This window comes from Musa acuminata, chromosome BXJ1-8 (genome assembly GCF_036884655.1).
Source record: "Musa acuminata AAA Group cultivar baxijiao chromosome BXJ1-8, Cavendish_Baxijiao_AAA, whole genome shotgun sequence".
Taxonomy (NCBI): Eukaryota; Viridiplantae; Streptophyta; class Magnoliopsida; order Zingiberales; family Musaceae; genus Musa; species Musa acuminata.
Genome location: NC_088334.1, coordinates 3,867,553 through 3,892,246, shown reverse-complemented (window position 1 = coordinate 3,892,246; position 24,694 = coordinate 3,867,553). Strand labels below are relative to the sequence as shown.

Genomic DNA, 24,694 nt, shown 5'->3' with positions numbered 1-24,694 from the left:
TAAGTCAACCAATCCTAATAATTTTGGTCAATAACTACGTTAATGTCTTAAACCATAAGTCCAATTGACACTTAATCTTCTAACTTAGTTGACACATCACAATGTGCGTTTAATTGACGCCAAATGACCCCAAGATAAGCTTGCCGGAATCGGATTGAGATAATCCATTTCGGAGCTGCATACGAGAGTCGACCCGAATCCGTTAGTTTATGGGGATCCCGGTGTGCGAGGCCCAGAGTGCAGACGTGGCGCCATCCAATTGCTCCGAACTGTGCTGGAAATAATCTGATCGGATTCGGATTCGGATTCAAATGATCCATTAATGGAGCATGGACATCATATTTCGGAGCTGTGTGCGAGATGAGCCGAATCCGTTGGTATACGGAGATCCGGTGCGCGAGGCGCAGGGTGCCGAGGTGGCGCATATCCAATAACTATATGCTGTGGTACCCACCTCTTCTAAGCGGACCGACGCATCCCACGAAGGCGTCCGCTCCCGACTGCAAGCAGCGGCGTGAATCCGTTTCCCTTTTAAGATCGACAACGCTTCTCCTCCTATCTTTCTCGAAACCCTCGCGGTGATCGCGATGGCTTCCGATCCTCTCCTTAACCTGGCTAAAGTTCCTCTCCCGATCGATCCAGGTTCTTCAGGCTCACTCCCCTCGTTCCTCTGATCGTTCCTGCGACTTGCTTATCGCATTTTGCGCTGCTCTTTTGTGCTATTGATTTCTCTTGTTCTCTATTTGAGTTGTTCTGATCGTCGTTGTCTCGTATTTTCTACTTATGTCTTTGGGTTTTCGCTTAGATTTCATCTTTCAGGATCCTAATTCTGAATCCATGGTCTGTTCAGTTGTTCCATGCCTCCTTTCTTACGCTATATGCCCTGGGGTTTCATAAATTGGAGATTTTGATCATTATATATGAGTAATTTTTGCGAAAGTTTACTTTTTGACGTATGTATGCATATCCTGTTGTAGATTTGACGTAGGTAGACCGGGAAATTTGCGATTGTTGATAGGGTTTTTTTACTGGAACTGTTGATGGAAATTTCATTCCACATTAAAGAAATTGAAATGACATCTGCAGTGTTGCTAGGTTTGCCTTTAATGATCAGCATCATTGTGGAAAAGACTCATCTATGGTAGTTGGTTTTATTGTGGATATGAGTAGAGAGAGAATAGTTTGAAGGTGAAATTTGACATTTTCAACAGGACCAAAGTAGAAACCTGAACACATCTGCACTACCTTTCATTTTATTGATTGAGAACAAAGAAGCTTCATTGCAGCTGAACAATAAATTGACATTTGATGCATCAGGTCCTACTAAAGAAAGTACCTGCATTGGAAGTTGACATCAATGTGATTTTTGCTGTAATACAGCAATGAGCTAAAATGGTTGACTCAAAAGGAACAAGATAAAAGAAACTTATTTAACAACTGTTATTAACTTGTTTCAATCCTCTGTCATATGTTGTAAACATGATAATGGATATAGAGGGCATTAGAAGTTCCATGCAAAAACATATATTGTAAACATGTAGCTTCATTAACCTTTTATTTACAATTTCTTGAATTTGTTATGAACAATTTGAAAACAAATTTATATTAATAAATAACTAACAATTTTTAACTAAATATGATCTTTCATAACTCAAGAAGGATCAAAACTTCTTTTACTGGTAGAATATTTTGTCACTTTAACCTGTACCAGGTGTTCATTATTTTATCCAGTTTCTGTTCTGTTAAATGCAATATGTGTATATATATTCCATATCATCTGTCGTTCCTTATTTTATGCTATTTCTCATTATATTAATGGTTTCTATAACTTTGACCATCCAGAGTTTCCTACAAATAATCGCTAGTATTCTTATTATGTCCTTCAGACAGTAAATCTGAGTTTCCAGTGGTCCCAATCCATATTGTCACCCATGCTTCCCAATTGCCACCTGAATTTATTGATCCTCCGGTGGATAGGCAGGTGGTCATCGGATTTGATTGTGAGGGAATCGACCTCTGTCGACATGGAGCTTTATGTGTAATGCAGGTGAGTTAGTTACCTTTTTTTGGTTATTTCTTGACCATGAAGAACCTCATTTGAATGGATTCTTTCTCATATTTTCAGTTATTTCTTGACCATGTATGTTCATCACAAGAATCTCCACTTTCCCAAACATGCAAATAATTTCTAACGCATTGAGCTCTTACCCATTAATACATGCTTTGAAAGGGAACCATATGATGAATTTGGAAGGTTCGACTTTATTGGATAATAGACATTTATAGTAATATTTTTCATGATTAGTCATCTTTAGCTCTGATTACGCAAAAAGTGAAATGGATGTTGTGGGTGCTTAATATTTATGATGATGCCTTTGTTACAATTCTTTCCATGCAATTGACCCTGAATAGTGCAGTTAAAAGTCTTCTCGCATTGATCATCCCTTGAGTTGTTTATATTTTCTTACCATCTCGCTGCTTTTAAAAACGAATTGTAAGATGAGTTTGGAAGGCCGAGCTTTATTGGATGATAGACATTTGTAGCAATAATCTTTTCACGATTAGTCATCTTTACATCTTATAGTTGAAAGTGAAAAGGATGTTGTGGATGCTTGATATTTATTATGATGCCTTCATTATATTCAGGGTCAACTTCATGGAAAGAATTATAATAAAGAATTATTTAGTGTCAACTTCGTGGAAAGAATTATAATACAGTTAATGTCTTCTCACGTCGATCATCTTTCTAGTTGTTTATATTTACTTACCATCTTGCTGTGTTTTTTTTCAGCTTGCACTTCCCAATGCCGTATACCTTGTTGATGCTATAGAGGGTGGGGAGTTACTTATCCAAGCCTGTAAGCCTGCACTTGAATCCATGAACATTATGAAAGTAATTCATGACTGCAAACGGGATAGTGAGGTCTCCACACAATTTAGTTGCTTTCATTGTTCTTCTTGGTCATTCATATTATTCACTACATATTAAGTTCGTCTAATATTTACCACCTGCATGCAGGCTTTACATTTTCAATATGGCATAAAACTGAACAATGTATTTGATACCCAGGTAAATGGTATTGTTTTCCTCTTTGTCTTGTCAAAGAGAAAGTGCATCACCATATAATTTTATTTACGATGCACCACTCTAGCTTGGCTGTATAGTTTCTTGTAGTTTCAAGTGCCATTATGAAAAACAAGAACTTTCCCTTAACGGCACAGACGATAAGCTGATTCAGCCATTGCTTTTTTATGCTGGCAAAGGAAAATGTGAACATGATTATGCAAATGGAAGAGTTCTTGAGACAATGACATTATCGGTGCTATCGTCCTTGTAGATTGCATATTCTTTGATAGAGGAGGAAGAAGGAAGGAAGCCATCGCTTAATGATCATATTTCTTTTGTTGGGCTTCTCGCAGATCCTCGATACTGTGGTAAAATTTTCATAGTATCTTCTCATTTTCCATGATAAACTTCTCTACCGGTTTCTTTTGCCATTTTCATGGATACATTTGGTAGAAGTCAGATAAATTTGTAATCCCTTTTAATTCTTATTGACCAGTCCTCACCAGATTTCAGTTTCTCTTTGCGCCTTCCATATGGTTTAATATTCCCTAACATCCTCATGCAGGAATATCCTATCTTGAAAAGGAGGAAGTGCGTGTCCTGCTAAGACAGGTTAGTCTAAGATGCAACTATTTTATGAGTTTGAAGCTCTGTGGTTGTTCGATTCTGTGGTCCTTCGATTTTGAAAAGTAGCTCGTATGACTCATGTTTCTTCTTGTGGGAACTGAGTAAGTGTTTCTGACATTTCATTCCACCGCTCTTTCAGGATCCTGAGTTTTGGACTTACAGACCAATGTCTGAAATGATGATCCGAGCAGCTGCTGATGATGTTCGCTTTCTCCCAAGTATTTATCATTCAATGATGGAGAGACTGAATAAGAAATCCTTGTGGCACCTTGCACTTCGTAGCTCACTTTACTGTAGGTGTTTTTGCATCAACGACAATGACTATGCAGATTGGCCATCCCTACCCCCTCTTCCAGGTCTTTACCATCGGTATCTCATACTGCTTTAAGTTTTCTTGGTCGATCCAGTCTGGCTGTCTTTTAGTTATGGACAACAAAACACGTATTAACTTGGGAGTTGTCATATTGGGTGCTGCCATCTTATCTAGATGACATAGTTGCGGAAGGTTATGTTCCTGAGGAGGAGATACTGTCCATCCTGAATGTTCCTCCTGGGAAAATGGGGCGAGTTATTGGGAGAAAGGGAGCCTCTATCCAGTCCGTGAAAGAATCTTGCCAGTATGCTTTTCTTTTGTACATTCTAATACAAATGTCCCCGATGCTTCTCCGTAGATGATATATTCTGCTTGACGTGTTATTTTGTTTCCTCTTTTGCAGTGCGGAAATTATTACTGGTGGCGCAAAGGGCCCTCCCGACAAGGTAAAGGCCATTTTGAATCTGCAAGGACCTTTTGGCTCCGCAGAAATCAGTGAAACAAGGATAGGAAGAGTCAGCATCTACATTCATCATAACTTTGAATGATTGGCTTAGTTTCGCAACTATACACCGAGCCTGTATGTTTTCTATGTAGGTTTTCATCATTGGGCCTGTGAAGCAGGTAAGGAAAGCCGAGGCAATAATCCGAGGGCGCATGCTGGATTTATAAGCTTGCTGCTGTGGGACCTTTCAGCTTATCACCCCTTGTAGAACAAAGTGTGGCATTGAACATCAACTTTTCATCCAGGAACAAGAATGTATGAGATTGTTGTCTGTCCGATGTAAAGAAAAATGTCTACCGACACTCGTGTTCCTGCAAGTTAGGTCTTTATATAGTTGGATGAAACAACTATGGACCTGGAATTGTTGTGTAAGATGTGTATCTTGCATTCTGAACACGGTTTATGTTATATGATTTTCCATTCCATTCTCGACAGGATGCATATATCTAAATTTCCAACCTTTCGATTTATGATTTCCTTTTAAGGAGAAAAGGAAACCTCAGTCGACGCCACCCATCAACAAGTTGACAGCAGTAGCGTCCAAGGAGGAGATGCAGTGACATCAAGGCCTCTTCCTCTTCCTCCTCAAGGAGTTGCTCCTGCTACCGAATCTTCCAAGGAGGAGATGCAGTGCCACCGAGGTCTCCTCCTCCTCCTCCTCCTCCTCCTTAGATGCTACTACTGTCAACTTGCCGATGGGTGGCGTCGACGAGCGATTGGGATGATTTATGCAGTGCCCGTGAGGTCTCCTTTCTTCTCCTCAAAAGGAAATCGGTAGCAATCGCCATTTACTTCAGCTTGGGGATAATTGGAGCTTGTAGGAGTCCTACTACCTTTCCCATCCTCCACCCTTATTTTGCTGGCCTGCTGTCTCCAACTCCGGGCCGCGAGGGTGTTTGTTGTGGTGCCACTGGGCTCTTCTCCTCCTCAACCATTACCACATTTCTCTTGCATGGATGATGCTTCGGCCCGTCCCTTGGGAGTCGGGTATTCCTCCATCAGGCAGTCGCGCTCGTCGTATTCGGAAGGAGAGCGCACTTCATAGCAGAAGCTTCGGCCCGTCCATGGTGCCCTGGGTTGCCTTCGATCGGCCCCATCCGGCGCTGCGAGACGCCCGCTTGTCCTTCCCCAATCGAGCGCTCACGCTCCTTAAGAAGAACCATTCATGCTCATGGAAAACCTAGCTTCGATCACGCACGGATGCAAAACAAATCGATCCATCGAGCCGTCGATCCACTACCAAAATTGCAACTTCGCACCGTTTCTCGAACCCTAACCCCAGATCATCCCCAACGCCTAAAGAATGAGAGTTCCGATAGGAGGAGGAGAAAGAGGTACCAGTGAGATACGCTCGGGATGGCCGCCGTAGACATTCGTGAGGAAGAAGAATTCTGCCACGCGGAGGAGAGCGATCGCCTCAATCAAAGAATGCAGGGGATTCAAATCGTAAGTATATATACTCGCCGCCGGAGATGGTGACGGTGGTAAATGGCGAGTAGATATTCTCAATTATTACCTGCATATCACTAATAATATGCCAATCTCAATTTGACACAAACGTCGGAAGGATTAATTGAGCCAAATCCGAGCAATAGCGAAGAACACGAAATATGAAAAAGAAATATAAAGTTATGGATGCTAGAAAATTTCCATATAAAAACCAATATTAATCATAGGGGGTTGTAAGCACTTATAGTGGCAATCCAAACATGTTGGGCTGCATCATAAATCCTTCATAAGGCTCTCAATGACAAATCGTCAAAATGAGTGGAAATATGGCATCACTTCCAATATTCCACTAGAAATCACTAAATAAAATAAAAATAGCAAAATAATTGTAAACAAATCATCTAGTATCGACGACCGGACCTGTGATGATCGGTTTGTACTTGAGACCTTGTTCTACAACAATTGCAGATCAATGCCAATTCTAATCACAAGCATCTTAAAGGCGGCACATGGTCAACAGTCACTGCAGAACATGGCACAGGAAATACATGTCAAGCAGCTAATTTTCTTATTCCATTCTCTAGTCAGAAAAAGGTATAAAAACGAGTATACACGATTATGTATTTCTTCAACACTATGGGTTATCGAAATAGTATGAATCTGAATGAGCCAGATATCATCGTCTGCCTAGTCCTCAATGCTTTGTCAAAATTGAAACAACAAATTATGATATGCTTATACAGGATGTAACTGCATCCACAAGAAGTAATGAAGAGACAGAACCTTGAGCAAGAGTGAGTTGAGGGCCGTGCCGCCTCAGTATTGAGTGATTCAGGATCCAGTTTGGTTGGATCCACAAATCACCAACTTCTAAGTCCTTTGAATGCTAACAGTCTTCTAAACACTCCAAACAAGGATTCAGTTCTCATCATTATGGCCAGCGATCATCCGCAGATCTCCAAGTAGAGTCTTTTATGAGTTCAATGCACTACGTGAATATCTCCACAAGCTTACTGCTAAAACCACTGCACCTGCTGCACCAACCAAAATCTGCAAAATATTCCACAGATTGCGTTGATAAATGACACCAAATGAATGGAACTATCACCAATCATAAAATGCTACCCTCTATTTAAATACATCTAATTAGACTCTAAGAAAATGGAGGGCAAAACAACTGCATGTGTAGTGGGGAAAAAGACAATATGCCTAATAATTATACAACAGTGACATGACATTCAAAGTATTTTAACCCATATATGCTGCAAGTTTGAATGTTAATTCATAATTTAACATGCATCGGATAGAGAGATTGTTTTTATGTCTAATGTGACAATTAGCCAACACAGTTATCGGTAGCAGCTAGCAGAGTAAAATTTCTCTACCTATCTTTTCACTTATTTCTAACTAAGATGTCTCAAGAAAGTTAAACAATGATGCCGAATGAGAATAAATACAACCTTGAACTCATGAATGTTGAAGGGTTTGTTTAGGGCGATTATACTGAAAGGAAGAGCAAACAGAAAGAAAAATGTTCTGCAAAGTAGGAAGAGCAAACATGTCCAACCTTTACATTTCTTGTAAACCCGTCGGAGCTTAATAGAATTAATGACTTCAAGAAGCTCAGATGAGATATCTGTGGCATAAGAATAACAACTGTATATTGATTTTTACACGGAAAAGGCAAGATTCTTTGTAATGCCAATTGCATGGTCAATGGAGTTAAGTCTTTCCTAACTTTAGTCCGTCCTTCATCTTGAATCTGCATAAACAAAGATGTAAAGAAAACATAAAGGAAACATTTCATTGCAAGATCAATGTAAAAGGAAAAAAAAACTAGAAGCATGTCAAACTACAAAATCTTCAAAGAGAAAAAGCGCTGGCAGAGAAAATTGACATGTTTTATGAATTGATTTATAAAGAGTATCAGCCAACAACAATAATCAGAAAATGGACACAATGTTAAACGAAAATGTAGTTGTAAGTTTCTTTCTTGATACCGTTAACATGTGTGGGATTACTAGAAAAGAGTAAAGAAATATTTTCATTCATGAAAATTAGATGGTTTGTTGTTGTGCTGCAATGTCAATAAAAGGAAGTCAGATGTACATTCATGGAACCATGGGATGCAATAACAAACGAAGTGTTTCTTGCAGCTTCTGATCTGCTATAGCTGAAGAACATAATAAAGGTATGTGGGAAAAAAAAATGCATCAAAAAAACAAATGGAGAGAAGCAAATAATTACTAAAATCCTGAGAAATTTTAACCCATAAATATCTCTGTAAAAATTTAGATGTTTCAGAATGAAACACAATTTTGAAATTCAGATTGTAGCTATCCTCAAAAGAAAAATCCTACAATTTTAGATATCAAAACTTATATCCAAGGATTGAAATTTTGTACCGTACCAAAATTTCGAGACTTATTCGGTACGGTATGGTACAGTACGGTACGTCGCCTCGGCGACGTCGCAGATAAAAAAAAAATTTGTAGGAGACGTCGCCTAAGAAGAGAATAAAAAAAAAAATCTTCGCCTTTCTCCGCCCCGCGACACCGATACCTCTTCTCCCGCGGGCGGATGAGAAGTCGCCGACAGACGAGGAGGAGAGCAACGATCTCCAAGTTCTCCCTTTTTTTCTATTTATTTCTTCGCCTTCTCCCTCTTCTTTCTTCTCCCTTGGTCACCGTTGATGACAACGCCTCAATCGGCGACGATAACGCCTCAATCGATGGTACCGCTCGATAGTGTGTGGTCCGTGTACCGGTCTACTGATGGACCGATACGTGCCACCCGGTATGAGCGGTATCATTGGGTATTGCAGACCTTGCTTATATCTACTCAAGCCAGAAACAACTGACAACTAATGCATCAAATGCTGGTGCAGCACTTAAAACAACATTGTCTACCTTAAATGAGTCACTGACATCTCCAAAATAAGCTCTTGATTGGTAGCTGCGCAGAATTCGATCTAGCCAGTAATAGTTTTCCTGGAAGGGCTCCAAAGTGTTAATGCTGTAATGATAACTACATATTGATCTAGAATAAAGTTATAAACCAACCTGCAATCCATTTTCGTGGGCTCGCTGTTCAATTTCTAAGACAGTTGATACATCTTGGTCCGATGGGCCATGATCTTGTAGATATAAAATCTCCTCTAATGCAAGGTCAACCTGAACAAAGTGTCCTAGAGGTTAAACAGTTCACATGGAAGCTCCTGCAAGAACATACACATACAAAATAATATGGTATCAAGAGAGAAATAAAAAAACCTACAAGCCTGGATGAGATGTCTGGATCACACGAAAAATATACACTAATATCACCTCGGACATCTCCAGTTCTTGAAGGTTTATTACCACCCAAAAAAACGGAAACACTCACAGAGTATATCTGAAGCATCCAAAGAGTAAATAAGATCAAACTTCTTCACCACGAATACAAGATCACTTAAAGATCAAATAGAAGAGTGTTAATTTAAGATTAAAAACCTGCCCATGTTTGAACCGAAGAACTTGCATAATCCTTGTCTCCAGAAGTTTACTCAGGAATCCAACATAGTGAATCTCTTCCATCTTCCAGTTTAAAAAGAAAAACAATAAGAGTGTCTAGTTGATCTAAGTGTTGACACAAATATATAATCACAGGACTTGCACATTTCTTACCATTGATGTACTTTTTAACACCACTGGAAAGGCCAGCTGGACAGAGCACTGAGCTTCCACCATAGGACTGCGGACTATCTCTCTTAAGTTAAAAAAAAAAAGAACATTCTGTTAGAGAAACCCTAGTACCTAATAGACTCTCTGCTGACATGCAAAAGAATGGAATGGTACATGTGAAAAATCTTGAACACAGACATCTCATGGAAGAGGAAAGATCAAATGCAGAACCAGAAGCTACTGGAGTATCAACCTGACAATGCTGGCAGGAAATTTGAATGGCAGGCCTTTTAGGTCATCACGGTTGAGTTGTAAAACTGGCTCAGAAGGCCTTGGTATTCCACCCTGTATAAATCAGCAGAAACAGATCATAAACAGAGAATAATGCTCCAAGCTGAAATTGGCTCAAAGCAAAGCAATTCTCACCAAATACTGCAGCACTAAAGGAAGCGATGAAGCTGGATCAATATTTCCAACAATGACAACAGTAAAGCTAGATGGATCCTTAAAGCAGTTGTTGAAATATTCACATGCTCTTATGGGATTCACTTTTTTCAGTTCACTAATTCGGATTGGCTGCATGAACAAGAAATTGCTGGCCATGGTAAAAAATTTTAAAAATGAAGAAAATAGTAGAAAAAACACAGCACTCCTGCATACCCGGAAAAAGTATGAGTTCCCGTAGTTGATTTCTCTCACACGATTGGTAAATGCAGTGTAGGGGTCCCTTTCTTGTGCTCGAATTGCTTCTTCTGCCATTTGCATCACTATTTTGACTTCTTCATGCCCTGGTGCAACATTTCTAGTGAACAGCTGATAAACAAGCTGCACATGTAGCAAATAGGATAAGCATATGAGATTTATAATCATGATAATAAAACTGACACTAAGAATGTAACTGTGCTTTGAAATGTGACATTTATTGGTACTGCATGATCCAACCATGCCATTAACATAAACAATGCCCTATATATCACTGTGTTTAGTCCATGATAATTAGATGATCTTGGTTCTTAGACACAATAGTGTCGCCATGTCAAATATCACTACTTATAAGAAGAAAATAAATTGTCTAATATGCATGAAGACTGATGTTAGATCTTGCTGAAAGTGAAGAAAAAAAAGGATTGCTGTAAGTTGAATCATGTCAATCATACCAAAGAGCACCCCTCTATCCCAGAGGAAAACAATCAACAACAAGGTTTGTAATGAAAATTTTTAATATACAGGTACTCCAAGAAAACACTAATTGGCATGCCTGCTTAAGCATTAGAGCATAAAGACAGTGATGCAATGTAACCAAATCGATATCCACCAAAACCGAGTGTGTGGGCACGTGTATAATCGGTGTGCATGCATGTGGTTAAAAAAAAAATACAAATACCCAAGTGAGAAAAACCTGCAAGGCAGTTTCCAGATCAGTAGGTGAGCAATCGCCAGAAAAGGTTCTCATATAAGCTCCAACTTTTGTACTGACTTCAGCTCTCTTACCAGCAAGCATATCCATTAGCATAGAAGGTTTATATCCAAAAATTCCAATTTCTCCAGAAATGGTTGATCCCATTGAACAAGATATATACTCGGCTTCTGGCAATTCAGACAAACCACCATATGCAAAACCAGTAAAAATTACCTGCTTAAAAGTATATGAGAAGGGAGAGTTAAGCAAGGGCAGGAAGAAAGATAATAACCTTATGGAACATTATTTTGAAGTTATGCATCAGAGATAAACAATGTAAATCCTACACTAAATGCATGGCCAATACATGGACCTTAAAGTATTGAGAAGGTATTCATATATCTCTTGAGTTGTTTATATCAGGCAGACCATGAGTCAGAATGTAATGATATACAACTGCAAACCAGACTCATGAAAACCCTTCTTTTTTGGGTACTTGTATTATGCAAGAGTCCTCTGCTGATAATGACATGCTTTAGTACTTGGAAGGAAAATTGTGTATAACAGACAAAACACAAAAGTGTAAACCTAAATACATAAAAATGTTTTAATTACAAAAACTGAAGAAATTACTGGTAAAACTCATGAGCTTTCTAGTGGAAAGCCGAAGTGCCACTAAAATATTTTAATTATAAGAACTGACGAAACACAAAAGGCCTATTACCATCTTGTGTTGGGTTACCTTGCAAAAGAAGATTATACCATGCCCACAATTTATATTGCACTCGTGCCAAGAGCATAATCTAAGTAACATAAACTACAATAAGCATGATCTAAATAACATGTGACATGCAGCCAACAGAAAAAGGTTTTAAATAAAATTAAAAAAAATGATAATTTTCATCTGCATACATATCCCTACGAGTACATTGCTTACTACTGCTTTTGCTTAAAAACCACATTGGAGAACACAATGGCCAGATCTATGCCTAAGAAAGGCATTTATTAAACTAGAAAACACATGAATTAGAAAGAAAATTGTTGAGTACATCACTCTATCATTACCTGATCATCAAGAAAATCAGTACACTTATAGCAGACCTTCATTCCATTAGATAGAAGTAACTCAGTGACACCAATAGGTGAGAAATCTATCTGATTTATGATGCTCCTGGTGGAAAAGGAAAATGAAAAACATATCTGTAACATTCCAATGAAAGTGAAACTAACAATATTGGTAGAGGTTAGCCTAAGGCCAGATTATGATAGATAAACAGATGATTCAGACTGTCAAGGTTGCTTTCTCAATCAAGATAGGACTAGACAAGACATGTAGAGAGAAACTTGATATTTAATATGTGACTTTGCAACATAAACATCCAAATAGCATGTAACTGCAAGGACATTACAAGATCCATGTCATGCAATTGATAATCAATTAAATCTGTGGCAAACATTAACGTACTGCACAACGAGCCACACATACAAAGGATCAAATTCTACGATTGCTTTAATGATTACCTACAGTAATAATTATTCAGGAATAGAAGAGGGAAGTAGACCAGAGAATTCATGCCAAAATGGAACTGAATTTAAAGGTCCAAAATGCAGAGATATATCAGCAGGATTTCATTTCAAATACAGTTGTTTTCATAAATAACTTCGAATTTACCTAGCGATTTACTTTAAAAGTATGCTAAATAAATCTACCGAATTTGGCACAAACTTTACTGACAAACAGAAGCAACACAGAGCAGAAATATCCAAAAACAGAGGCCAGAACAACAAATCTATGTTTTAATCCAGGTCACGTCTAGATTCAGAACCTTCGACAAGTCTAATTAAAACACAAGATTGTCATTATTTAGGACTCCTGAACATCAAGCACTAGAAAGTTGGTCCAAGTAGAACCCCAGAACTTCCAGACAATTCTGGAACACTAGCATTTCTTGACAATCCTAGCATGTTCCTAAACAGTGAACAGTCATTATTAAATGGCAACTTAAGAAAGAAAGCAGGAATGCTGAGGAAACTAGGTTACAATTGTAAGTTGTATGACATGCAGCAAATGCCTACCCTGGAATGGGCTTGTCAGTAACAATTTCTTCAGGAACATGTTCATCATCCCACGGGGAAATTCTTCTTTCCTCCTCCAGAGTGCTAATTTTCAATACAGCAGCTCTCAGATCATCCAATGTAGCACCAGCTCGAGGTTCAACTATTTTTATGACACAGCTGCATGTTGTACAAAAGTTTGCAGCAAACTTTGATACCTCAGCTGGAGAGATGTCTGAAATATATTTATGCAAAGTTTGGATATCAAGATCAGGATTTACAAAAGAATCAGGAAACTAAGTTTAAAGAGAAAGAGAGAGATGGTTTCATTATGCATAAAGCAGTAAGTAGAAGATGCAACTAAAATATAAATGAATGCAAGATGTATTAGATAATAGATACCACAATAAAAGTGATTCCCTAGGATCAAAGTAATACATTTCCAACAAATCAGCATAGCTGAGATTTGGCAGTTACAAGGCATAACGAATTTCTTTATATTTGATTGTATCCTCAAATTATTTGCTCAGCATACTACTATGAAATGCAACCTCTCTGTGGTTAGACAAGAAGTATGACAATTCTCCAAAAATTCACCTCTGTTAGCATTATTAATTACATAAATCTCGGATAAATAAAGATGCATAAAACAAAGTTGTAACTGTCAAACACACTTTAAGGAACATCACTTACTATTTAATGCTCCTTCGAGTTCACGAAAATCATGGACACATGCACGTCCTTGTTCCACAAAAAGAACATCACAAAACAAAAATAATGAACAGGCTTTTCTCATTGTATGTTAGTGAACAGGATATATCAATCAGCTATTTAAGTAGTGTTGCAACCTGCAACTAAGGCAGGACAACCCAAGACCTTTATGGCTACATTGAACTTTGGATAATCTAGGACAGGTTTCTGTATCAACATCCAGTTGGGTTCGATTTCAGTAATTCTCAGTTGTCATGTATTAGGCTAGGGCTCAAGTCCTGAACTCCCACTGCAAACACAAACCAATATAATGTATGGTAAATACAATAAGAAGGTGACAGGAAAAACCTAAGTAGCTCTATGCACAAGCACCCAGGAGGCTATGTCTTGCTCCTTAGAAAATGTAATGATGTCTCCTGTGGAAAGTGGTGCCACAAGAAATTACGATACGAGGTTGTTGCCATGTCTCCTTTTCAACCTTATCTGGTATCAACTCACTCCTTCTCAATGCTATCTCTGTATCTCTCTCCATCTGTCTCTAAAGGAAAGGGCTTCTTGGCTTTGCAAGTAACCGATAGCACCTGACTGATCCAACCAAACGTCATAAAGGATGTGCTCAAGTTAAAGTTGTGCAGTTGGTGAAATGATCAGGATAGGTTAAGCTTAGAGGTGTTCAACCCAGATCAGGTCCCAAGTTGACCTATAACCAAACCAACAAAAAGTTGTTCCTTAATTTGTGCTGTCAATTGGAACATTAGTCACTGCCAAATTGGCTCCACATGGTGTAAAGCTGCTGTTCTCACCAATGATGGCCTTGTCTCCATCACCCGTTCTGAGGAGTCCAGAGGGAACCTTACCCAAGATAACTCAGCCACTAATCACCCCCAAGATCGTCTTTTTAATCTATTATGTGATGGCTCATTCAATCCTTCTTCCATTTTTGCAGGTTCTGGTTTCATTTTAACTGATAAAAGGAACAATCAGAATCTGGCAAGATGCAGCAGACACCCTCCTTCTCCCCTACAAGCAAAGGGGCTCGCTGTCCTTGAGGGGCTCAAGGCTACACAGCAACTGAATCTGACAAGAATCAAAATTTTCAATGATTCCAAAAGCCTCATCAACATGCTCTCTAACCCCAGCATCCTATGGCACTTAAAATCCTTCTGAATGACATTTTCTACTATGCTAAGACAGTTGAGGTTACACAATGGACACACATCAACAGAGACCTCAATACCTCCGCACACAATTTAGTCACCTCATTTTGCTTCCTTTTTGAGAAGTGTGATACCTCCTTTGGGTTGTATGAACTTTAATCAATTTAATGCAGATTTTTTTACAAGAAAAAAAAAAGCAACATTAGAAGGTGCACAGAAGCATGTTTGATTTATTAAGATTCATGACAAATATCTACAAAAAGTTTTGATTCTCGTAAAGTTGTTAAAACCAACTTACATGCAACTCATGAGAAGCTTCACTCATTCCAACTTACATGCACCAATAATTGGTGCCAATTATTGGAAAATACAAATTCTGAACCCTTACCACAACATACAACACCAAGTAATGTTCCACCTATTTGGGATGGCTACGTAGATCCTTTCTCGCCATTGAATCTTTTGTTGCCATTGAAGCTTATAAAAAGTCATATATTGAATTGAATTAAGAGTATTTAAATCTTTATTTACAGTTTCTAATAAAGTCCCTTTTAGATCTCTCTAACTCTCCTTGTATCACTAATAATAATTATTTCTCATCTTCTAACTGTTACATCAATAGGTTTCGGAACATACCCATACTATCTTAAATATTTCTTCCTCATTTTATATATCCTTTCTTATTTTTCCTAACAACTCCACATCCATCTCAATATTTTTATTTTAGTAACAAACATTTTATATATGTTTATCTTCACTCAGGTTCATAAGACATAAAGCATCAAATGCCATCTAACACCAAAAAGAGAGCAGTTGTACAAAAATATATAATATCCAATGATACTAAACTAAATGCAGTAAACTCTGATGCAAGCTAATAAAGGATTTACCTAACAAGACATCTCCGGAACCTACAATCAGTGATTTAAAAAGCGCTAGGTGCCAAGGTCCAAAAACGCCCGAGGCACTAGGCGCTCGACGCTCGACCGAGCGAAGCGAGATGCTAAAATATAAAAATATATAATATAATTAATAAATATAATTATTTAAATAAAAATATGATATTAAATTAAAAAAAATCTTACAAAATCACAATGTCACATTAACAAAAAAAACTCAGAATTCAAAACAATAACAATAATTTCAAATAAATAAAAATTATCAGTATTAAAATAAAAATAATATATTATTAACTAATAAATAAAAAAAATATTGTTACTAGTATACAGTTAACAATATACTGTTAATAGTATACTATCGAGTCGATGTGAGAAGAGGTAGCAACAAGCAGTGGGAGCGGGAGCGAGAGCGAGAGAGGTGAGCTGCAACAATGGTAGCGACAGCGGTAGCAGCGGGAGCGGGAGCAGGAGCGACGCGCAATGACAGTGGCAGCGGGAGCGGGAGCAACGGGAACGGGAGCGACGAGCGGTGATAGTGGCAGCGACAAAGATAGCAGTGATAGTAGCAGCGACAAAGATAGCGGCAGTGACAGCGGGAGCAGGAGCGGCGAGCGATGATAGTGGCAACGGTAGTAGTAGCAGAGGAAGTAGCGAGTAGCGGGAGCGATGAGCAGGAGCAGCAAGAGTAGCAAGCGGCGATAGTGGCAGCGGCAGCAATGAGCAAGGTTAGGGTTGGGGAAGTCACGAGAGGGATGTTGGGAGGATGATATCGATCCAAACGTAAAACACTAGTTCGGTCGCCTGGTTTAACTCGGGCACGCGCCCAAAGCGCCCGACGCCTGGGCTCGGGCGAGCGCCTAGGTGGCGCCTTTTTGAAGCGAGGCACATGGACATGAAGCAAGGTGCTCGGGCCTCGCCTCACCTCGCTCAAGCGCCTGGGCGAGCGCCCGAGCGCCTATTGAAATTACTACCTACAATTCAAGTGTGTGCATATGTTCTAAATGATTTCTGGCTTTCTATGTTCTTTGTTGTCTCTCTGTCATATCATATCATGAAACATTCAGAACCATGAAGCCATGTCATGATATAAAATATAAGTTACCAATCAAAATATTTATTTTTAACACATCCCACATTCGTCTGCACAATTGTGGGATAGCAATCAAGAATAACAATATATACTAATTCACACGACCCCTCAACATCTAGTTTCAATTGGCAAAGATGATTTAGATGTCATTACACTAATGTAAATAATATAAGCAAGTCCAAGATGTCAAAGAAACACAAAACTGTGTTGTGCTTGTCAAGAACATCTGCAAGTATAACAAGTCAAGATATAGAAACATATTTAAATATGTTGTATTAACTCACGTGGCAGAAGAGTTTTCTGTAGTTGTGCTTCATATTCAACACCAACAACAGGCTCCTTGCGAAAAAAATGCTGCAATTTTCACAGGAGTAGTAACAGTTAGATGCTTTTCAATATAGCAAAAAGTTCAGTAAACAATAACTGGTAGTGAAAGAAAAACAACTTTTAAACCAGCAACAAAGAAAAGCAATTATACCGATATGCATTCAACATCTGTGAGACCTACATACCAAGAATATCAGCTTCATTTCATGACAGATTGCAGCTGAACTTTTAACAATGGAATAATCAGGTCCGAGTGGGGGCATTATGGTGTTCTTAATGCGAATAAAATACTTGCTTGTGAAGGAAATCTTAAACGTTTCACTAATGGGTAAAGTTGAACAAATGAAGAAATGAAATAAACAAATAACTAGCTATAGTTCAAAAAAATAATGTACAAGTTTACCTGGACATGGCTTTAGTTTATGGTCCACCTACCTAAACATTTAGTATCCAAATAATGCACTCAGAAAACTGCAAAAAAATACATGAATAAAAACATAACACGACACTCATGCCCTCGTGGGGTCTAGGGAATCAGATGTAAACAATGTTACTGCCCTTAACCCAGAAACTTGTTGGTTGCAATGCAGCAAACGCTCCACTATGCACAGGCCTTCCCCCAATTCACCATACATGCAACTTATGATGAGAACATGCAATACAAGACAATGTGCAAAATTGTAAATGATAAGCAAGTTTATTCATAATGAAAAGCCTTGTATAAGATGTCATTAGAAAAGATGCAAAAAATATATCATTGAATTGGATATGCAAACGTCTAAGATGTTAGAACTTATTTCACGTCGTTAATGAAAGAAGCCCGCAACCTTGTTCCTTTGCATCAAAAAACATATGCATGTCCGTTGTAGTAATTGAATGCCTAAACCAATGTGATGAGTTAAACTGTCACATGAGGCAAAGTTGATAAGAAAGTTGATATGTAGAGGGGTAGCACAGAGGGAGGGAGGGAGGGAGGGAGGGAGAGAGAGAGAGAGAGAGAGAAAGATCAATGCAACCCTAAGTCTATTATCTTTGAAGGCTCATTAGAAGGATAAAAACTAGATTTATTGTTATTGAACCTAATTTGATGTGATTAAGATTTAGATCACGTCATAGTTTAAGCCTCATTTTTTTTTTTTGGTATTTTGCAGTATTGTCATAAAAACTTAGTTTGTAATAACCCAATCCAGTTTAGTCCATTTTGGACTGATTCTACTCCAGAACTAATCCAGATTAATTAGGTCTAGTTTAGGTTGTCTTTCACCAAATTATTCATTTCCTGTTTTAAGAGACCTAGTAAACATACAAACAATTAATGTTTCAACTCTCCAATACTTGGAGTCAACAATAAAAGAGGTAGGTATTCAACCTGGTTCGTTGTATTTCATATTGAATTAGGAACATCATTTCCTTTTGGCCATCGAGCTCCTCTCATTTCTCTTCTTTTTCTATTATTCTCTCTCTCCTCATCCTTTATTCTGCTGGAAAATAAAACAGCAGTACCTTCTTTCTCTTTTTTATTTGTGGTTGTAATGTAATATATTTGTCTCATCTTTCTGTGAAACAGCCTTTTAGTCCTATCTAACTGCTGACTCTCATTCATCAGCCAGGATGCTGTTTGAAAGCACCTGCTTAGATATCTAAAGGTAAATCACTGTTGGTAAGATCTACAAGGATCACTGTTACATCATCTTCACAGGATATATTCCATAAATCTCAAATTTCTTTAATGTCAGAAAAGTATAGATGTATAATTTAACCCCATTGAAAGGAAGTGGATGGCATAGAAAAGTATGTCAAGATAGTGATATGGAATTACTTGCAAATACTCATCTCGCAGACTTGTTGATTGCATTTGTTCCCTCTCTAAATATGCAGATTCAATTTCAGACATCATCAAAGCACGTACAATGGATATTTCACGCTCAGAAAAACCATGAAGACGAACCCTAGCAACCTGGTAAAGAAGTTGTCAGAAAGGTGCTGAAAAATAAATAAACACCTTAATATATAAGATGTCAAATTTAGCAAAAGAATCGCACAAGCCAACATGTGAAAATATAATCTCATGGTGTCAAATCTACCTCAGTTAGCATTGCCTCAAGAGCCTCAATTGTCCCCCTTTCTCTGCAGCTGGAGGTCATGATGTAAGCCTTCACAGGACGGACAAGAGCATCTGCAGCTGAGGAGCAAGAGAAGTATGGTGGATCCGTCCTGCGGGATATTTTAAAAAACCTCTGGTTTAACGCACAATGGAACATCGCCTCTGCAAGTGAATCCCTGTAATCCTTCACAGTTCTCATCTCGTCCACTGGTATCTTGCAGCTGACCATTACCGCGGACTGTTTTTATCGAAATAAAGAGACAAGAAATAAGTAAAATTTATACATATAAATTTTCTGCTGATGTGGATAACAATATTGTTGTTATTGTTGAAGGGCATATGTGCATGCTGACACGCATGCACATCACCTAAAAGATAGAAGAGTTATCTAAAGGTGCTTACTCCAGCAGCTTCAGACTCAACAAAGCAGGAGTACCGAGGTTCTTTATGTGATGGCACAGGAAAATCTGGTATGACTGGTGGAGGAATGCAGTTGGAATTTTTTTGCCCAAAGTGACTCTTTATCAACTCAACAACACTCTACAGAATTAACAAAAAATTAAAATTGTGATAAGGAAAACATAATGAGAACAATAGCAACAATTGAAAATGTTGTGAAAATCTGTGAATCTAAGAGATCGAACCTGTGAATCAGCGAAATCCCCCACAGCAACAACAGCCATATTGCCTAAATGGTACCATTTCTGATAAAATTGCTTAACAGTTTCAGGAGTAACTGTTCGAATCACTTTTTCCAAGCCAATCGGGAGACGTTCTGCATACTGCAAGAATAGCATACCCACAATTACCTTACATTTAAATTTAATTTTCCAAAAGATCATAACTTTCCAACTAAATTTAATTTTCCGAAAGATCATAAATCTAGATATAATTTATTTTATATTCTAATATCTGGGCTAATAGCAGCAGTTTGTGCATGGACATATGTTGCTGATATAAGCATTAGTCCTGTGAACATGGACCAAACTTGGACAACCATTGATATCCTGGAAATCAGTCAAGACATAATAATCCCTCCTTTGTACCTCTTTATTTATGCTAATTGGCCAAACTTAAGAAAGAAAAGAAAAAACTAGTGATTGTCATAAATTTTTGAACTTCTTTGGTGGACTTTTGCATTCACATATATGTACACAACTCATCAAGAAAACTGACAGCATTCAGTAAAATTGAGGCTTGATACAACAATGACAAGATCTAATGTCCTAATTATTTAGGGTTGACTACATGTCTTTTTTCCAACATTGAGTTATGTATAAAACAATAACCCTTGTTAAATAAAAAAAATTAATTTTTTATATATAATTTCTCGTAAAGTCTTATTAGGCCTCTCTACACACCACTATCAATAATTGTCTCACCTCGTGTTGCCATACCATTATAGATGGATCCCCTCATGTGAACCTCTATCAAGGCTACATCTAATAATTGTCTCACCTCGTGTTGCCATACAGGGATTGCTGTACCGCCCGAAACGGTATGATTTTGGTGGTACATACCAGTCCAAGCGTGGACCGATACACGGATCACCCCAATTCAGGCAGTCTTCACTAAAATAATAAAAAATCAAAAAGTGGTGGACCCCAGTCCATTTCAGCGTTAAAAAGAACATATCAGGGCTCTTCTCGCGTACAAAGCCGCAGCACTGCCTCTTTGCCGTTGCAGCAACACTACCTCTTCACTGATTTACCACTGCAATGCTGCAACGGCGCTGCCTCTTCATTGCTTCGCCACTGTGATGCTGCAGCGACACTGCCTCTTCGCTGCTGCGATGCTGCAACGATGCTGCCTCTTCGCCGCTTCGCCATTGCAATGCTGCAACGACACCACCTCTTCACCGCTGTGATACTACTACTTCCCTTCAACGCTGCCACTGCTTCCCAGGTATCGCTGCACTTTTTCTCCTCCTTTTCTTTCTTCTTCTTCTTCCTTCTTCCTCCTCTGTTCCTCCACCAGACCTTCCTCTTCAACCTCTTTTTCTTCCTCGTCGAAACATCAGTATGCATCGACGTACCATGTGTCGGTACCACCGGTACAAAGCAACACATGCCGTGTCGCCAGTTGGCCGGCACATTGACTTGGACCGGCAAGTCAAACCTTGAGTAAAAGCATTACATTTTCTACCTTTCCCAGCTAATCAAAGATGGAACTTGTTAAATAACATTACTTTCAGCTTATCATGAGAAAACAAAAAAGGAAAAAAAAAAAAAAAAAAAAAAAACATGAACAGAATAAGGAAAAAAAACAACAAATGAGAAACTAATATAATTTATAGCTGGATGTAAACAAAGTTTATTTGATCGGTCCATTTTTTGAGAACCAACAAATTAAGAAAAAACCAGGTGTACCTTTGAACCTTGAAACATTAACACCCAATGTGCGTCCTGCATCCTGCCTGCAGCATTACGCCCTCCTCTGTATTCCTCCAGAACAGCACCACGCTCTTTTTCTAGGTCCTCTGAAGAAACCCGAACCTAAGAAAATTTAAATATTCTTAATAATGAAAGACAGTTGAGCAAACTATGGTTAAAACTAAAGAAGTATAAGGTCCAACCTCAGAACTGAATTCTGCCAAAACTGATATTGCCTGTGATAGAAGGTCTGGTTTATCCACTGGAACAAGCAATTCATATATGGTTTCATCTGAAGATGTCAAAGCATTCTGGCAAGCACCAAATTCAGCCCCAATGCTTTCTAGAAACTTAACAATATCATGATTATTATATTTCTTGGTCGCACTGAAAGCAAGGTGTTCAACTATGTGAGCGACACCACGTTCGTCCTCATCTTCAAGAACTGAGCTGTTATAATGTCCAACAAGAACAAAAATTTCAATAAATCCAGCAAGAAATGTTTAAAAAATGAAATTGAAAGAAAAATATCAAAAAATATAAATCACCAGGATCGAATATTTTGTTCCAGCAAGCACAAGAAATTACACACATAGGCATTCCCCACCATATGCTCAATAAAACAGTGTCTACCTGCTTTTGGTTTCGTCTCACCAGAAATTCTACGAGATTCACTTCCCATTGGCACCAAATAAAAGGAGCCAAGAACGATGGCTAATTTCTTAAGTAGATGCGAAAAAATAGAAAGCATGCGTGGAACGATCGCGATTTTGAACGTGGAGGCGTCATCAATCAATCACTCAAGAAGAACCGGGTCGGGATCGGACTCACCCGACCTTGACGGCAAGGGCGAGGGCGGCGCGCATTCGGGGCTTGGGGTTGCAGCGGACATAGTAGGTAAGGCCGTTGTCGAGGACGCCGTAGTCGACGCCGACGGGCTTCTCGGCGAGGGGCTCGTCCATGGCGACGGTGGCCAGCTTCAGCGAGCGGAACCCCTGCCGCCGGGCCCCCATCGACGAGGGACCCTCCGCGGGGAGCAGATCCATCGCGTCTCGGTTCCTCCGTCCCCCGCCGTCCCCTGATCTCGGCGCAGCCGCTCCTCCCTCCCAAGAGGCAACAATGGCCACCGAGGAACCGATGCGCGGGATTCGCTCGCTACTGCGGCCGCCGACCCTTCTCTCGTCTCCACCTGCTATTCTTCGGATCGGGGGTTTGCGATACTCCCCTTGGATCTGACGGTGACGGGCGACGGCTGCTTCTGTCGATGGACGGGCCCCGCTCACGTGTAGCCCTCCCGATTCCTATCTTTCTCTTTGATTTCTCGGTCTCGACTTCCTTGTTTGTGGAAGAGTGCGGGTTCCGTGTCCCCGAAAACCTACCCCCTCGGTGTACCATCATAGACTCCAGATAAACTTACGCAGCGTTCCGACCTCATCCTACGCCCTCCGACGTGGCTCTCTCTGACAAGCCCGCACGCGGGGCCCAGACAAACTTAGGGAGACGTGTGGAAACTTACTTCGCTGTCCTCAAAGTACTCGTATAAATTTGTATTACATGTGGGCTTTAAAGTGGATTGACCATTTCATGGTTTAGGATTTATTTAGGAAAAGTGATGTCATAACGACGTGACATTTGCTGTCGGTAGTATTCAATTTTGCTTTTTTCTTCTTACATATTATATTTCTGTTGTGAATCCTTTGACATGTTTTCATCGGTGTGATGCAATTGGGCGTGTAAGATGACGTTGAGATGCGTGCTTGAAATCGATCTCGACCTCTTTATTTCGTGTTAGTAATCTTATATGCCTCGCCGGCTTATCGCGTACTTGCACGTGTTACGCTCGATAATATTCCAGGGGTGATGTCAACTCGGATGCCCCAGTGTCAGATTCCAGAATCGTCCAGGTCATCCATGAAAATGGTAGTGAGTGATTCAGCCCGTGACGTGCGATGTTTCGGAGTCCGGTCGTAGCACGAGCCCCACGTGGAGTACATATAAGCCCTCAACCGACGTCAACGGTCGTGTCCCTCACCGACTTGGGATTCCTCGAGAAGACGAAGCACCGGAAAGCTGGAAAGAGGAGGGCCGCCTCAGGGCCAAGGGCTCCTCCAGTCTTAAATCTCGATCCCTCCCCGTTTCCCTTCTCGTGTGCCCGTCTTTCTCCCCGTCCTCCTTTCGGAATTCGCTTTCGGCGCCGTCGGCTCAGCCTCCGATCGCCTCTCCAGAATCTCGAGCACGGGGACTCGATCGGCTTCGAGGTGGCTATCGTGGTGCCCATGAGGAGGCAGAATGAGAGGGATGAGGGCGCCGATTGCATCGAATTCCGTGAACGGGAGTCGATGAGGGCGAGGTTGACTGTCGAGAGAGAGGGTGCGTGGGGAATTCCGATGAAGTCATAGAGTTTGGGTTTTGGAGTTGCCACTTGCCACTTGTGGTTTTCCCCTTTGATGCTAAATCTTTGTCAACTTTAGGTATTTTTACATGAAATTGTTCTGGAAAATCGACGTTCCTCTGCTGCTAGGGCCAGCAATTCTTAGGTACTTATTCATTTTCTTAAGTTAGGGCCAGCATTCCTTAGTGCCCTTCTGGCGATTAAAGGAAGAAAGAAAAAGAATATTTCTTTATGTTGTCATTGATAAAGATGAAAAAGAATCTTTCTTTATGTTTTGATGGGAGTTTAAGTCCATCCAAATCTTCTTTTATTGATGCGGGAAATGTGAACTGCATTGGAAAAGGGAAGGACTTTTTCTTTTTCGTTTTTCTTTTATCCTGATCTCTTTTGTCGTCTCACACTTTTGTTCCTCAAGTCCACTTAATATTACCAAATGATGCTTCATTTTCCGTTAGAGTGGCTAGGATGTTACAGTTTCTTGCAGTTTGGTGTGTTTGGAGGCCGGGAATCCTCCGTGGTGGGAGGAGAGAGAGGGAGGCAGAGTCGAGTTAAATTTGCGCTTTAA

The 24,694-nt window shown here is 39.6% G+C and overlaps 2 protein-coding genes across 3 annotated transcripts; one reads left to right on the top strand and one right to left on the bottom strand.

Annotated features, from left to right (window-relative positions):
• Positions 1–470: 470 nt before the first annotated feature.
• Positions 471–4,944, top strand: LOC103993778 (uncharacterized). Of its 2 annotated transcripts, XM_009413960.2 has the most exons (10): positions 473–642; positions 1,887–2,047; positions 2,792–2,923; positions 3,020–3,070; positions 3,339–3,435; positions 3,633–3,679; positions 3,834–4,050; positions 4,182–4,311; positions 4,411–4,453; positions 4,605–4,944. In XM_009413960.2, the coding sequence occupies exons 1-10, from the start codon at positions 588–590 to the stop codon at positions 4,677–4,679; spliced, it is 1,008 nt and encodes a 335-aa protein (XP_009412235.2). In that variant the 5' UTR covers positions 473–587; the 3' UTR covers positions 4,680–4,944. The 2 variants fall into 2 exon arrangements, with proteins under 2 accessions (XP_064934157.1, XP_009412235.2); XM_065078085.1 differs by lacking the exon at positions 3,020–3,070 and having other exon boundaries at positions 471–642.
• Positions 4,945–6,506: 1,562 nt separating this feature from the next.
• LOC135587095 (zinc protease PQQL-like) lies at positions 6,507–23,052 on the bottom strand. The gene is made up of 21 exons (XM_065078084.1): positions 22,569–23,052; positions 21,941–22,187; positions 21,735–21,860; positions 20,010–20,147; positions 19,768–19,905; positions 19,346–19,603; positions 19,081–19,218; positions 17,219–17,288; positions 13,099–13,312; positions 12,088–12,193; positions 11,023–11,256; positions 10,284–10,448; positions 10,050–10,199; positions 9,877–9,968; positions 9,627–9,708; positions 9,453–9,536; positions 9,238–9,354; positions 9,024–9,134; positions 8,871–8,951; positions 7,529–7,723; positions 6,507–7,011 (listed from the first exon to the last, which is right to left on the bottom strand). The coding sequence occupies exons 1-21, from the start codon at positions 22,781–22,783 to the stop codon at positions 6,934–6,936; spliced, it is 3,039 nt and encodes a 1,012-aa protein (XP_064934156.1). The 5' UTR covers positions 22,784–23,052; the 3' UTR covers positions 6,507–6,933.
• Between the last annotated feature and the right edge of the window lie 1,642 nt (positions 23,053–24,694).